This window comes from Mustela erminea, chromosome 1, assembly GCF_009829155.1.
Source record: "Mustela erminea isolate mMusErm1 chromosome 1, mMusErm1.Pri, whole genome shotgun sequence".
NCBI lineage: Eukaryota > Metazoa > Chordata > Mammalia > Carnivora > Mustelidae > Mustela > Mustela erminea.
In genome coordinates this window covers 213,614,589-213,631,383 of record NC_045614.1, presented here as the reverse complement: position 1 = coordinate 213,631,383, position 16,795 = coordinate 213,614,589, and the positions used below count along the sequence as shown (strand labels likewise).

Below are 16,795 nucleotides of genomic sequence, written 5' to 3'. Positions count from 1 at the left end.
AATTATGTGATGGGTCACATATAAGCCACACAGCAGCTTTATGTCCCATTAAGGTAGCTTCTCTAACGAACTGAAGTTGACTTTTCTGTGAACGTGCTTTCTCGGGTGGCTCCCCTGATGCTAACAGAATACTCTTCAGTGGTGGGAAGGAAGCATATCCAGCGTCACGTGCACCTAGACACTGGTGTTAGGGATGTTTTTGCCATCTATTTGGAGATGGGAGTGTCTGGTCTTCCACTGGGGACATCCCAAGCTGCGGGCCCAGGGAAGGGACAACCTGGAGAGGGGTAAGGAGTGTGGAGATGTGTGCAGAAAGCGGGGCCCAAAAGCAATGGTTTGTGCCGTGATTTGGATGCAGGCTTGGAGTCTGGGTTCCAACCCCTGCTGACCTTGGGCGGGATAAGTCACTCTACCTCTCTAGGCTCTAATGTCCTCACCTCCACAATGGGATCTCACATGATTGGGGGGGGGGTTTAAAAAGACATATAAATATAAAATGTTCAGAACAGTGCCTGGTGCATAGTAGGCTTTCAGTGACCATCAGTCAGCCCTGAAAATACTCTTTGCTGTTCTTCGTGGCCAAAGGGGGCCAGGGGCGGGGGACTGTGTGCAGGGAAATGTGTGCACAAGATCGGGGGGCACTTGGCTTCCTTTTGTCATCTTATAGCTCTAGGCAAGGTGTGTGCCTCTCTTTAAACTCTTGATTTTCAGCTCAAACATTCATGTACTGAATATATCCTTATTGTGACCCAGCAGGATAGTACCATTACCATCACCCCCATTTTACAGAGGAGGGCACTGAGGCATGGAGAGCTGGGTGAGTTGCCCAAGGTTCTGCATGTGCCAGTGCCAGGAGTCCTCAGAGGCAGTGACGATTCTAAAGTGGTAGCTTGCAGCCACCATACTGCCCTGTCCTCTACCAAGTCCTGCCGGAGCCACACAGAGCCTGGGGCAAAGTTTTCCCCCTGGGACGCACCTGCTGCCTGGAGCCTAACATGGTGGAGGGGCCAGGCCGTGCACAGGGGTTTCTTTGCAGCATAGCCTGCTGCGGTAGAAAGTGGCTCTAATGGGCTACCACCCTGTGCTCATTGGGCACCCCCTGCTCTGCCACTCCATCAGGTGGTGGTCGTGGTGCCCCACTTTGGGGACACCTCTCCTACCGGACCCACAGCTGCTGAGTCTTTCCCAGCTCTGCTTTTCTCTGTGCTTTGTAAGCATTTTAGATGTTTTGCCCTTTTCTGCTCAGTCAACCCTCTTTGCTACTGTTATTTCTCTTCTTTCCTTTAATTGCATTAGGAGACCACTTTCCTTCTAGAAATTAAAGGATTGCCTTTCATTCATTCTATTTCAGGCTGCACCCCTCCCCCTTTCATTCCACTGGGCTCTCCTGTGGGTGGACAGCTGAGAGGTCTTTGTTTTTCCCACCAGTCCTGGCTTTTGGTTAATTATCCTAGACAAAACCAAGGCTGTTACCAAGACAGGGCAAGAAAACAGATGTCAAGCGTTTTCCAGAAGGAAGGTGATGGACCAGGGGGGAGGTGGCAGGGGTCTTGGGGGGCAGATCCCAAATGTAAGAGCTTCTCTTTCACTTTCTGTCTTGGCCAGTGAGCAACCCAGACCCCTCTAAGGCTTCCTAAACCTTAGGTATCCTTGTTTTGGATTCCCTGTTGTATGTTCTAAAATGCACCTTTATCGTGCATCAAATGTTACTGTTTTAATTGCTCTGAAATTTGTGGCCACAAGGATCTCAGTTAACCTAGCACTGGCTGAGTTCTCAGCAGCCACGTGCATCCTTGACAGTTCTTTCACAATGAGAAAACCTGCCCTATACTGGGAATACAAGGGATTTTGTTATGAATATTAAATTTAACAATGACAACAGCTTGTCAACCCAACAGCTTGACGTTGGGTTGCATTTTGTAACATTTACTTAAACAGGAATTGGTTTTCCATTTTTGCTTTTGTGCTTGGGTTTGGAAGCTGACGAATTTTGTTCAAAGATCTCTGATTGCCATAGACCCTTGAAATGCTCAAAGGCCTGAACCCTGTGTCTTCAGGCTGCTGGGTAAAATGGTCTAGTAAGAAATTGCTCATCTTTGAATTTTCAGCCATGAATTTAGGTCCCTGACTTTTTATTTCTTCAGGAGCAGGAGAGATAGGAAACCAGTTTTGTCCATGGGTTCTCTCCTATACACGTTTACAAAGGAAATGGGCAAGGGACAGATTCTTAAGAGCGATGCCAAGGTTTGAATAAATAGCAAGTATTTTTCTGGCTATTTAGGAAGTTCTGTGTATTTTTGCAAGATCTGTGGAATTAATCTCTCTGTGGGAGGAGGCTGACAGTGAATATTTATTTTCAGACAACTCTATGTGTTTATGTTGAAGCATAAGTTGGAATGTTAAATAAAAAAATCCAAAAAAAAAAAATCCATGTTTTTCCCTATTCCCAGGTCCGATATGGAATTTTTTTCAAGTAGTAATCCTTTGGTTACAATTTATATACTAAAACCATATGGTTTTCTCATACCATTCTTTGTATTTTTTTTTTTTTAAATGCATGTTAATGAGATGTTGGGGGCAACAGAACTTGATTGGGAACAGTTTGACTATGTGGTTCGGAAAAAGCATAGGCTTCCATTTAGATGAACGACAAGCTGTTAATATATTTCAAATGTGTTGCAAGACTGAAAATGATAATTTTCCAGAACACATTCAGAAAAGGCTGACCTTTCTCACGACGCTATTGTATGGATGAATTCACAAACATATCCATTTCCGTGTAGTCAACGTGGAAACAAGGATTTACGAGTTGGACAGCTTATATAGGGAGCTAAGGAGGGGGGAGGAATTAGGAAAAAGCAAATTTATAATTGATTTTTGCACATCATCAGTTCCCTGAAGAGTTGCCAGTTAAAATTGCTTTAATCATTTTATCACATCTATTGATATTTACTGAACGTGTAATAAAGAGTAATCTTTTTGGTATAAGCCCAAGGCAATGCTGTAGCTGGAGTTTCTGTGGAAAGACCTGCCTCTTATTTGCTTGCAAAGCTTCTCAACTCTGTTCAGCACATCTTAGCTTCTCCCCGTGCTCAATACTGCTGTTGATATTTACATGCTTTTCTCCTGTGGGGAACCGTAAATCATCTTACAGTGATATAACATGGTGGCTAGAACGACGTGTCCGGATGTCTCTCGGAATTTATTAAAACCTAAAAGCCACATCCACACGTCTCCAATGGGATAAAAAAAATTCTGGCCATGCCCCTCCACCCCCAAACTACATGAGATGTCAGGTAAAGCTGGAGTCTCATTTGGCCCCCAAAAGGCTCGCAGCCACGCACCGTTCTTCTTCAAGAAACTCTCCTGAACACAACTGGTGTCGCAATGCGGGGGCAACACATGGATTTCCGTTACGATGCAGTCGCCCAAGTACTGGAAATAGGTGATCTGGTTTGAAAAAGAGCCAACCTTTTTCTAAACTTCCTCATTCTGAGTGGGTTAATTCTGTTCTAGGAAAAGTTTTGACAGAGTTGCTTTCTGGGTGCCAGCAAAATGTTATGTTAGAAATAACGGTGTTTACTTCCATTCTCTAGGTTTTTCCATAAACTTTTAGAAGTTCATTTCCTAAATCTGACTTTTATTATTTCGCTTGACCTTGCCAATATAAATGGTATTAAGTCATTATTGCCATCGACATAATGGCACTTTCTGCTTCACAAAATAGGAAAAATAAGCCCTTTCACCCCTGAAATGCAAAGTGGACTTGGCTGGTCTTCTAAGGAAGTCAGAAATGGATGGGACCAACCTAAACTTGGCCCCATAGGAATTCTTTGCATTCCAGAAAGGACTCGGATCTGTGGATCTGCCTGAGAGTCACCAGGGATCCTGGCCTTGGGTCAGGTTCCCTAGTCACAGGGCTTGGGATAAGGATATACTTGTGGAAGTGATCAGTAAAGTGTGTGTTTCTGGGGGAGAGGCGATGATGAAGTGGAGAGGGCAGGGGTCAGGCTGTGGGGGCTAGTGGCCTTACCCAGAACCTTGCCATGGTCTGATCCCGTGGGGAGATCCAGAATACGAGCAGCTTGCACAGTGAGCCCCTTCCTGGGGCAAGGAGATCGGCTTCTCACCCATGGTGTCGGCCTCTCCGTCCGTGGGCTCCCTGGGGTGGGTGAAACTCACCTGTCCAGCCAAGGGTCGTTTTCTGGAGAAGAGGGAGGAAGGCTGTGGGACGAGAGCTGGGGCCACCCCCAGCAGCTGAGGGATGCGTGCATGGGCGGGTTAAGGGATTTACGTGGAAGACCACTAGCACCCACTTCTGTCACCGAAGAAACAATGCCTTCTGCTCAGAGCCTGTTCTCACGGGTGTCCTGTTTCCTTTTCCCACCTCGCTAGGGAGTGGACAGATCCAGCTCTGGCAGTTTCTCCTGGAGCTCCTGTCAGACAGCTCAAACTCCAACTGCATCACCTGGGAAGGCACCAATGGGGAATTCAAGATGACCGATCCTGATGAGGTTGCCCGGCGCTGGGGAGAACGGAAAAGCAAACCCAATATGAACTACGATAAACTCAGCCGTGCCCTCCGCTACTACTATGACAAAAATATCATGACCAAAGTCCACGGGAAGCGCTACGCCTACAAGTTTGACTTCCACGGGATCGCCCAGGCCCTACAGCCCCACCCTCCAGAATCATCTCTGTACAAGTACCCCTCGGACCTCCCTTACATGGGTTCCTATCACGCCCACCCTCAGAAGATGAACTTTGTGGCCCCCCACCCTCCGGCCCTCCCTGTGACATCGTCCAGTTTCTTCGCCACCCCAAACCCTTACTGGAATTCGCCAACTGGAGGTATATACCCCAACACGAGGCTTCCGGCCGGCCACATGCCCTCACATCTGGGCACTTACTACTAGAGCCGGGAGGGAGGCCTTTCCCATCAGCATACGATCACCAAGAAATTGCCACAAACTCTATTGGAGAACGTGAATCAAAAGTGCCTCAAGAGGAGTGAAGTAGCTTGAGTGGCGCTGGGGAAGGAAGCCAGGGAAGAGATCCAAAGACTCTTGGTAGGAGGGAATTACTAGAGTATTTCTACAGGAAGAAAGAGGATGCTACAAATGTAATGTATACAGACATATCATGTGTGGACCAAACCTGTAAAAGACATTGTAAGTAGAAGTATGATGTCACAAGGACAAAGTGCCAAAGAAAGTGTTCTTGAGAAGTGTACAAACTTCCGAGGAGAGTTGGGGTCCTGCTGGTGCCAAGGGGGGATGAGAGTGAAGGGACAGTGGTAACGCAGTCTTGACCTAACACACCAATGGAATGTCTTTGTGAGGAAAACTACCTGTATTTAAAAATAGAAACATATCAAAAGTAAAAAAGAGAAAGAAAAGAGATTGCGGCCCATGAACCAACGACCACGTGGAATCAGCGACACGGGCTGTTTTGGTGGGAAATCAGATTCTTTCCATTGGGTGGAGAGCCACCAGCTCTTGCCAACCCCTGAAGACGACCCAAGGCTGCCAGCTTTATCCCGGACAGTGTTGTGGGGACCGTGAGCCCGGCGGGGCAGCGGGGCTGAGAACGTGTGTGCGGACAGGGAGCGTGCGGGTGTAGATGGAGGGCTCGAGGAGGTGGAAGAGGAGGGAGCAGAGGAGGAGGAGGCGGCCACGGGGCTGGGAGAGACACGTGCTGAGCAGAGAGACTGGACTTAGGACAGTACAGACACTTGGAGAAGCGAATGGAGGAGACTTGTGGGTTAATCGGTCAGTGTTCTACCAAACGCAGTATTAAGAGTCCCGCACAGCGGAGGAAGGGGGAAGCCGTAGGATTCCCGAAACAAAAATATGCATCTCTCCTTTGTTTTTGTTTGTTTGTTTGTTTGTCAAAAGAAAATTTTAACTGGAATTGTCTGATATTTAAAAGAAACATTCGGGACCTCATCGCAATGTGGGGGTTCCGGTCCCCGCAGGGTTCAGGTAAGAGCTGGCCTCCTTGGATGTTGCCATCTGAAACCACTGAGGCATTTGGGTTAGGCAGAGGCTCCGGTTTCCCTGTCGAGTCGCGAACGCTGTGCGTTTGTCAGAATGAAGTATACAAGTCAATGTTTTGTTTTGTTTTTTTCCTTTTTATATAATAATTATATAACTTATGCATTTATACACTACGAGTTGATCTCGGCCAGCCAAAGATACACGACAAAAGAGACAATCAACGATAGAATGTGGCCTTGACTTTTAACTCTGTATGCTTAATGTTTACAATATGAAGTTATTAGTTCTTAGGATGCAGAATGTATGTAATAAAACAAGCTTGGCCTAGCATGGCAAATCAGATTTACGCAGGAGTCTGCATTTGCACTTTTTTTTTTTTTTTTTTTAAGCGACTAAAGTTGCCTAATAGAGACGTGTGCTGAACTTCTGGGTTTTGTGTTAGAATTTTGTTTTGTCCAGGAACTCATGCAAGTGAGAGCCAAGCAAATAGGGTGTTAGGTGCCCAGACGGAGCTGGCTTCTCCAGGCCCTTCTTGCTGACATTCTCTTATCCCTAGCCTCTCCTGGAGCAGAGGACCGAAGGTTTCACACTGGAGCCTCCATATTTGTGCCCAGAACGGAAAGAGGCCTCTGAAGCCGGGGCTCTGACAAAGTCCACATAAATGTCCGGTCAGAAACTCTCCCTTAATTTCTCCTGTGATCCTAATACGTTTGCTGAAGGGCAAACAAGCCACGGCTCTCAGAGCAAACTGTATTCTTGTTGGTAAATCCAGCGTCACAGAGAGCCACAACTTCTCGCTCTAAAGAAACGAGGGATAGCATCTAAATTTGCCATGTGGTCTCCCTTTCAGAGGACCTCGCCAGGTCTTTCTGCACCGGGAGGACCTAGGAGTCGCCGTTGGGAATTCACGGGCCTTGAGCCTGACATGTCCCCAGACACGGTGTCTATGATCTCGTGTCGATTTCCCTTGACATCTTTTCTCTTCTGTGTGTCACAGGTGCCTCCAACCTTGGCCAAGGTGAAGGTAGTTTGAGCAGGGGATACAAAGCAAGTGAGAGACAGCAACACTGAACAACTTCTTAGCCTGAGTCAGTTTCTGAATTGGCCCATTTCATAGCTGTTGTGGGGCTTGTTTTGCACTTTGTAATCCTTTTGCTATTAAATCGAGTTGCCAAACCTCTGTGCTATGGATATTTTGGCAGTGGTCCTTCAAGTCAGTAGGATCCGATTACCAAAGCTTCAGACACTCTGCATTACTTGGATTAAAAGAAGGCCAACCATCAATCATTTTGCAGCAGCTTGGGAAGGGTCCATAAAGCGCCTGTATCTCCTTAGGGAGGGAAAAAAAAAAGCATAAAAGCTGGCAGCTGGGGTGACCCAAACCTTTCTAATGGAAAAGATCGGTCATCTTTATTTTGCAATGCAAAGTCAAGGACACCTACAGTCTGCATATAAATACAAGTTTACTGGGATAATCACTCAACTCCACTCCTCCAAGATTATATCATGAGCAAAATAATAAAAAGAAGACCTGATTATCATATTCAATCTTAGCAGATGTTTTCAGTTAGGTTCTCCAACACATCCCTCCCCAACCCAGATTATTAGCAAGCTTTATGGCAAGTGTATGCCACAGGGATAATTTCGGATAACATGATAATGCTGTGTTCTTCCAAATAAATACTACTTACATCACATCTCAAAATAACATTAGCTCTCTGCTCCTGTCTCAGTCTGACTGCAGAGCATCTTCAGTTCATATCCGTAATCGAATATGAAACTTCTCTCCCTCTGCTTCTCCCGTCTCTGGGTTGGCCTTCATGGACGCTCCCTGTCCCTGTGCAGTATCACTTCTCCTGGCGGGAGCTTTGTCCACGCTTGTCTTCTATGGACTCTGGGGCTTTGTCATTAGTGGGATCCCTGCAATAGCCTTGGTGGCCTCTCTGCTCTTCCCAAATCTCAGGCAAGACTTTATTTTTGCTCCCACTCTAATGCCTTTGCCAAGTCTCACAAGGTTGATGGCAAAGACGCCTGTCAGGACTAATGCATTCAGAGGAGTCATTGCCTGTCCCAAGCACCTGTCACCTGGGAACAAGGGCCCAGAGGGGCCTTGCCCAGGATGGGGGCGTGGCCGAGAACCCAGATGCTCTGGAGGTGGGCAGTGATGGCAAAGAGGGAAAACACCAATGTCCTGCAGGCCCCCGGATGGGCCTTTAACTGTGGACACAACACAGCATTTTAAAAAGCCTTGTTTAATTGGTCTCTCATCACTACACCTGATTACGAGTTCTGGGATGGCTACTCAGAGAAGAAAACAACACTTCGGACTACTCAAAGTTACAGCGATTTCTGTTCCTTCTCTTTATCTTAACCTTGGCTTTCAGAATGGTTTAAAATGTTTTTATATCCAATGAGGAAAAGGTTGGGTAAAGAAGTCAAATATTAAAGGGAAATAGGACCTCTTTATTTATCAGAGAGCTGTGGTTCTCAAAGTGGGGTCCCAAGGGCCAGTAGCATCAACTTCACTTGGGAATGTAATAGACATGCAGATTCCCAGGCCCCACCTCCTGAACCAGAAACTCTGTGGGTAGAGCCTTGTCACACATTCTAACAAGCCTTTGGGTGATTCTGATGCATGCTGAGGTCAGAGAACCATTGCAGCGGAGGGAAAGAGAACCTATGTCTCCATGTGCAATGTTCAGTGGGAAATATCAGTCCTGTATAGGTTTTCTTGTGGCCACATGAAAACCCACCATCAGGGAAGCTAGTTGACTCTGGACGTGTCCTCCTGAGTCATGGGCCCTCTGAGGAGCTCTCCTCCCTACTGTTAATTCGTCCCCATGTGTATTAGTTATCTACCACGCAGGAACACATGACCATGAATCCAGCAGTTGGAAGCAATGCACATCTATCATCTCACATTTTCTGTGGGTCAGGGGTCCAGACACCAGGTAACTGGGTCCTTTGCTCAGGGTCTCACCAGGCTGAAATCAAGGAGTCAGATAGGACAGTGATCTCATCTGAGGCTGGGATCCTTTTCCTAGCTCACTGGATGTGGCAGATCTCAGGTCTTGCTCTTATAGGGCTGAGGTCTCATTTCCTTACTGGCTGTCACTCTCAACTCTTCGAGGCCACTTAGAGTCCTCACTGAATGGCCCTTTCCACAGCAAGGCAGTTGCTTTTTCAAGGCCAGCAGGAGACTCTCTTTCATGTTGAATCTCTTGGACGTTTTTTAAAAAGATCCCCTGATTAGACCAGGCCCACCCAGAATAACCTCTTTTTAAAAATTAACACAAAATTACCCATCATATTCACAGGTCCTGCTCACACTCCAGTAGAGAGGTTTGGGAAGGGCATGTACACCAGGGGATGGGGGTCTTGGGGACCAAATTAGAATTCTGCCTATACACTGTCTTCTAACTTGTTTTAAGTACCTCGGGTCAATCAAATCTCCTTAAAATTGCCCCGTAGACCAGCCACACCTCAGTAGCCTGTGTATCTGAAACCATAAGCTCCGTGGCTCCCTCTCTCACTGGTAATATGGGCCTCCTTCAGCCTGTCTGATGGTCTTATTCTGACCAATCTGAAAACCTTTATGTTGAAATGTAAGGGCTAATGCTAACTGCTCAACAATATTTACACACTTTTTAAATTCTTTCTAAAAAGCAACGCAAGTTATTTCTGTATAGAAGGAAACATGCACACTTTTCTGACTTATACTTTTTATTTTAAACTAATTTTAGAAAGCAAAACAGCTTCATTCATTTTCTCATAAAAGTTTCTCACAAAATATTATTCTGTCGAGGCAAGCCATAATGTTCTTTGATTCTGATTTGTGCCAGAACATGCTGAATTACAGACTTATGGAAGCAAGTTAAAGGTAAGAACTTTATGAATAAAAGAAATAGAGGAGTTTTTCATGTTCCGTAGACACACAGCATTTTTTCTGAAGAAAACAATACCAAAATGGTAGTCAAATTTCAATCTGGGAGGACTTCATAAAATGATTTTGAGATGTTACAAGGTCATGACTGGCTGAATAAACATGGCCAAAGAATACTCACTAAAAGGTAACACTCACCTGTAAGGAAGTTTCCAAAGACAGACTCCAGGCCTCTGCCCTTGACCTTACTTATTCACACTTTCCTAGGATGAAGACGTCGAAGGTACATTGAAGACAAGCCCAATGGGTTACTTGATGAATAGGTTACACGAGGACATTAGGTTATATGATGAATGCAGGATTCCAAATAGCAGGCTGAAGGAACAGGGCAAATTTAACAAACTTGGTGGAACGCAATGATGTTAGGACCTGCACTATATCAAAAATACCTGGGATCAGAAGCACATATGAAAAGAAATGCATGGTTTTGTGGGCACGTAGAATAACCAGCATTTAATGAGCTAAGGGCTGGACACCATACGAAGCACTTCAAATGCATTCTTTCACGACTCCTTCTAATTGCCCTGGTGATATGAATTAAAAGTAAAGCTGCTGACATCCAGATTTGACAATTTGCTTTGTTTACCCAAGATAAGTAGATGAACTGATACTTGTTCCTATACTATCTGACTCCTAAACCTCTACCCTTAATCTGTTTTTCCTCACGACTGCCTAAACTTAGGTTGCATTTTTCTAAAATGGAATGTAAAAAAAGGAGTTATTTATTGCATTTTTGAACGGATTCCAATATCATTTCTGGACATAACACTTGCCAAGGGACACAGGCCAGTTAGAGCAAGTCCAGTGGAGAGAGACAAGGGGAATGAAGGAATGCAAGACCATGCCATGGAGGAATCACGGAGGCACGGTTCGGTGGCGCTCATGGGAGCAGGGCTGTATTTATGGTCCATCAATCCAGGACCCAGCATGGTGCACGGCAACATTAGGCTGTCAGTAAATGTCTTCAGCTGTGCGCATGAGTGAACATTCAGAAAGGTAATGTCTGGACCAAAGGTGGACTCAGTGGGGTGCCCACGGGCCAGACTCAAGGAAGAAGGCCTTAACGGAGAAGCTGCATCTGGAATGGCCAACCTTGGCCCAGGAGTTCCTGGATGCGGGTGTGCTCGCTAGGGACCACGTGACTATTTACCAGATGTTTAGCAACACGGGGTAAGTGGACCACTTAGCTGTTTAGGACTTTTTCACTCCTATGCAATTCGGGTTCTGCCAAGTGATTTAATGTCATATATGCATGTACAGAGATCAGGGAAGAGGGGTCTGAGACGCAGGACCGCTGGGCAGCCTGCCTCTTGCACGCCCTCCCTTCTAAGGGACGAGTGCATTTGGGAGTCAGATGTCCTATAGGTGCTAGAATCCTCCCATCACTCGCGCCGTGGCTCTGTGTCTTCGGGTTGACTGGAGACCCCCCTGCTCAGAGGTGAAAACACGTCCTGGCTGCCGGGGACACAGGGCCAGGTGCATGGCCCGAGGGCCGGCCGGTGGCCCCGCTGAGCTCCCCCTGCACGGGTCCTCACTGGGAAGGAAGACCGGCCTCCTACAGCACTTTTTCATGAATCAGGCACCGTGCTGGGGTTCGCTGGTCACAGCCTGCTCAGCGTTGGACATGGCACCGCTCGAAGCACGTCGGGCTGTCCCCGGAGCCTCAGCCCAGCCCCAGACGAACGTCACCGCCTCTCGAGGCACTGGAGGCCGGCAGCCAAGGCTGGTTGCCTCCTAAGAGCCTAAGGAGGGGTAGGGGCAGAAGTTACACCGTAAGAAAGAATTCGGGGTAGAAGCTATGAAGCTGTACATTCTCCTGACTAGACGGCAAGGATCTTCCAATACATCGGTGGAAAGTAGCGATGGGAGGAAACGAACGGCTTTCTTTAGAGAAGACAGGCCAAGCAAGAAACATCTACTTCCGGTCTACTTCCGGTCAGGGCAGGTCCCGCCTCTTCCTGTGGGAGCCAGCGGAAGAGGCGGGGCAGAGCAAGAGTAGAGAGGGGCTCCACTCCCTTGCTCCACTGCCAGAAACACGTTTAGTGGAGAATAATTGTTCCCCTTTAACAGTGGTACCAGTCTCAGTTAGGTCAGTAGGACGGTTTTCCTTAGAAGAAATCCCTGCTCTCCTTTTTCTTTTCTTTTTTTTTTTTAAGTAGACGCCAGGCCCCCAACAAGGGGTTTGAACTCAGAACCTTGAGATCAAGCTCTAAGATGAAATTAAGAGTTGGAGGCTTAACCCACTGAGCACCGCCCCCCTGCCCCGCCCGGCCAGGCGCCCCTCCTATTTCGTGACACGACATTGAGTGCGTGTCCGCTTATCCGTTGTGCTCCTCTGGCCCAGCGCATCTCGAAGTGGGGTTATGCAGCAGTCACTGGGTTTTATTGTTTTATTTTTTAAAGATTTTATTTATTTATTTGACGAGAAGAGAGAGATCACAAGTAGGCAGAGAGGCAGGCAGAGGGGGAGGGGGAGTCAGGCTCCCCGCGGAGCTGAGAGCCAATGCGGGGCTCGATCCAAGGACCCTGAGATCATGACCTGAACCGAGGACAGAGGCTCAACCCACTGAGCCACCCAGGCGCCCCAGTCACTGGGTTTTAAACCAATGCTCTCCAGTCCATGCTTACAGCTAATTGCTTTATTCCAGTTAAGTAGAAAATACTGATGCGTTTTATAGCATTCACTCAATTAAAGCTGAGCCCTTGTTAGGATATTTAATTCAATTTCAAATGGCTGTAAAGCAGCAGAAAGGGGATTTGAATGAGACGCTCTGACTCCAGGGCATAGGTGCTGCACTGCTCTACCTCTCAGAGAAAGCTGAATGAAGGGGAAGCCTCATAGGATGGACAACCATCCTAGGACGGGCAAACAAATGATGATTCATGGGATGGTAGAAAGGCAGGTGAAGGAGGGAAAAGCTAGTAGGAGAGGAAGACAAGTGGAAGGAGGCTGAACCGTGAATGTGTGACCTTCAGTTGTGTGTGTGTTGTCCAGGATGACTCTAGCCAGCAAGAGACTGAGCTGGGATTATCTCCAGAGGCTTCATGACAAACCCGCATGAAAGGACCCTGTTCTTCCTACGGAACTTCACACAAATCACATCAGTGGGTGACGCAAAATCAAGTTAAATGAGCCCAAGCTACAGAATATTCAGCTTCAGTCAACTGAATATCTTTCCAAGGATTCTTGGAAGCTAGGTCTTCTGTTAATTGCCTTGAGAAGTCCCTCTCACGGTGCTTTATCTGTTTACAACTTGTGAGCCCACCAGAATTTTCCCTTTTCTTTGTCTAGTTCTTTCAACCCAGTTCCTACATGCTTCCAACAGTGGACCAGACTTTATAGGAGTGGTTTGTGGAAAGAATGTTACCATGATTATTAGAGTTCAATATAAACCAATGAGGAGTAAGAATGTCTGCTTTCATTTACTCAACAAGCATGTAATGATGTCTTTGGTGTCACGGCAGAAAAGTGTTAGAGTTCTTGGCCTTGGAGAGATTACAATCTAGAAGGAAGGAATGGAAAAAACACATGAGTGTTTCAAAGAGGGAGAGGTCCTGCTAAGTGGGCTGATCAGGGAAGTCTTCTTAAAGGAGGTGGTATTTCAGGAAAGGGGAGGTTTTTGATGCATACTCTGTGTTCTAGGCAAGGAGATTTTCTTTTCTTGAGCAAAAGCGTGGGATTAGAAGAAAATTAACCTTCATGAAAGAAACATGCGAGTCATAAAGAAAATGAAACAGAGAAATCAAGGACATTTTGATTTATAAAATAATGAAATGTCAAATAGGATGTTCATTCTTGTGCATAATGGTGACATCTGAGGTGTGAGACAGGACACCTCTTGAATCTGTGAGGACCACATTTGAAGAGGCGTGATGCTTATGGGTCTAACCTACTATGGTCTATTGCATGAAGGAGGGTTGAAGCACTAGAGAATAAAAAATGGACTCTGCACACATCTTAAAATATAAGTATTCAAATGATAGGAAGTTTGGGAAAACATTTCTAGGACTTTTTTTTTTTTTTTTTCAAGTGACCCCTATCTTTTCCTTGGACTGAGTTTATATTAACAATTTCTGAAAAATACACAAATATTGAGAGCTTATCTGAAGACTTGAAGTTGGAGTAAGTGAAAGGATATTTGAGGTTATCTCAAATTGTTGTGAGATATGAGAGAAACGTGATAATAGCAGTTTCCTGGAAGGACCCTCTCTACCTTGGAAATAGAAATTCATTAACTCATTCATTTAAAACAAAGATCTAATCTACAAGAGCAGATATGAACTTACTTCCAGTAGACTCAAAAGTAAATGGAACACAAGCCCTACCTTCATAGACTTCAGAGTCTTATGGAATTCATGTCCTCATTTGAAGGTGAAAGAGACTCTAAGAAGCTAATACACTTCTTAATGCATAGGGTGGGGTGCCTGGGTGGCTCCATTGGTTAGGCATCTGATTTCAGCTCAGGTCTTGATCTCAGGTTCATGATCTTAGGTTCCTGAATCCAGCTCCACGCCCCATCCCCCCAATCCGGGAGTATGCTTCTCTTTCCTTGTGTCCCTTGCCCTGAGCTCATGTTTGCTCTCTCTGTCAAATAATTTTTTAAAAAATCTTAAAAACAAATAAACAAAAACAAAAAAACATGGGGCAAGAAACAAGTAGAGCCTGACTGAGCACAGCATTGTGATGTTTGCCAGGTGCACTTTCAACCACTCACTGCTGCAAGAACTCAACTCAGAAGCATTATGAAGTTGGGTAGCTGTTTGTTAGTATATTTACACAGGTGCTGACCTTTGGTGGAATGATGCATACCTATTATTATTATTTACTTAGTACAAGTACCTGATATTAACTCTCAGAACCTAATGCTTCCAACACTAGGTCCAGGATGGAGTAGCTGGAGTTGAGTTTATGAAGGTTCTTGAGGGAAGAACTATTGAGAACAACATGTAAGAGATAGGAGTGCTAAGATGGGAGGGAGATCGGGAAGAGTTACCCAAAGAATGGGAGATTATGCTCTGTGGGATTCACAAACAATGCGGACCTGCACCATCATGCATGTTTAGGCCCTGCAAAGTGACAGGAATTCAGAGATGTGGCTGAATAGAGCCCTCAGAGAGCTGGAGCCCAGTCCAGGGGATTCCATCTCCATCATGGACCTTGCTTGACACTGAAGCAAGGCTCTCTACAGTTTGGGACAATGAGTGTACACTGAACACAAGAAGACTTTCAATTTCAGGACCTAGAAATGGAGGGGCCCATGGTAATGATGACATGCAAGGATTCAAAGTTCTCACCAACTCTTGGTGGGAACAATTTTGTTTTGATTTTAAAATAATGTAGTTTCTTCCATTAGATTCATATTCATGTATCAATATACTTATTTATACTTATTTCAGTTATTGATAACACATGTGGAAAAAACAAGAAGATTTAAGATCAGCAAACTTGCTCTAATGAAGAAGCTGTTCCCAACAACTGAAGAATAGACTTTGTTTTCAAACACATATGGATCATTTATAAAAATCACCATTTGTAGGCTTATTAGGCAAATCTCAGCATGTATAAAGGGTTAAAATCATAAAGTACCTTCTCTGACTCAAAGTAATTATGCTACATGTCCATTAAAAAATTTAAGCAGAAAAATTATACTCAAGAAATATAGCAGTATTTTCAAAAAAGATAAAATGGAAGCTAGAAAATATTTATGACATAATAAAATGAAAATATATACCAAAAATTTGTGGAATGTAGCTACAGCAGCACATAGAAGTTTATAGTCTTTAATATTTACATTGGAATAGAAAAGTGGATAAAAATAGTCAACGAGATATCCATTTTTAAAAGTTAGTACAAGAACAGGGGTGCCTGGGTGGCTCAGTGGGTTAAAGCCTCTGCCTTCGGCTCAGGTCATGATCCCAGGGTCCTGGGATTGAGCCCTACATCGGGCTCTCTGCTCAGCAGGGAGCCTGCTTCCCGCTCCCCCCCCCACCGCCTGCCTCTCTGCCTACTTGTGATCTCTGTCTGTCAAATAAATAAATAAATTTTAAAAATATATAACAAAACTTCCATAAATTATTAACTGTTAACAAACTGAGAATATAATGTGACTTCTTTAACCTGATAAAGTGTATCTATAGAAAACATCCAACAAATGTAAAACTTAAAGGTTTAAAATTGAAAACATTTTCTTTCATTTTAAGAATAAGAAAGATGCCTACTATTACCATTTCTATTCAGAATAGTTTCAGTGGTTCTCACTGGAATACTAAGACAAGAAAAGGAAAAATTTAAGTATTAGAAAGAAAGTGATGACTATTTCATTATTAACAGAAAATATGGCTGTGCATATAGAAAATCCAAATTAATCCTTAGGTTAAGTTTTTTGAATTTATAAGAGTTTAGAAAAGTTGTTGAAATAAAAATTCAATTGAGTTTCTACATGCTAACACATACATTAGAAAATTAATCTTAAAATGTATTATTCACAATAACATAAAATACATAATGTCTAAGAATAAATACAATAAATGTATACAAGATCTTTATGAAAGAATAATAAAACTTCTTTGAGAGACATCAAAGAAGATTTAAAGAAATAAAGGGAGGATCATGATCATAGAATTGATGATTCAGTGTTATAAAGATGTCTATTTGCAAAATCACTTAGAAATTCACTGCAATTCCTGTCAAAAACTCCCCAAAGTTCACTGTCTTCAATGATACCTTTGAATGAAAAAAAAGTTCATAATTTTAATACAGAGAATTTTATTTTCAATATTATATTTCTTTCATACTTTGAATATATTTCTTTTATACTTTGTAGTTTTTGTCATTAAATTATTTTGCACCTCA

At 44.5% G+C, this 16,795-nt stretch overlaps 1 protein-coding gene and 1 long non-coding RNA gene across 7 annotated transcripts in view; one reads left to right on the top strand and one right to left on the bottom strand.

Annotated features, from left to right (window-relative positions):
* ERG (ETS transcription factor ERG) overlaps positions 1–7,339 on the top strand; it is a 240,559-nt gene extending 233,220 nt beyond the window's left edge. For all 6 annotated transcript variants that reach the window (XM_032355008.1, XM_032355047.1, XM_032355001.1 and 3 more), the window contains one exon: positions 4,396–7,339. In XM_032355008.1, the coding sequence (XP_032210899.1) occupies positions 4,396–4,916 (521 nt within the window). In that variant the 3' untranslated portion in view covers positions 4,917–7,339. The remainder of the gene's footprint in view (positions 1–4,395) is intronic.
* Positions 6,123–11,876, bottom strand: LOC116597394. Its single transcript, XR_004288583.1, has 3 exons — positions 11,035–11,876; positions 10,081–10,257; positions 6,123–7,329 (listed from the first exon to the last, which is right to left on the bottom strand). It is a non-coding gene; the product is annotated as an uncharacterized LOC116597394 (long non-coding RNA).
* Positions 11,877–16,795: the final 4,919 nt, after the last annotated feature.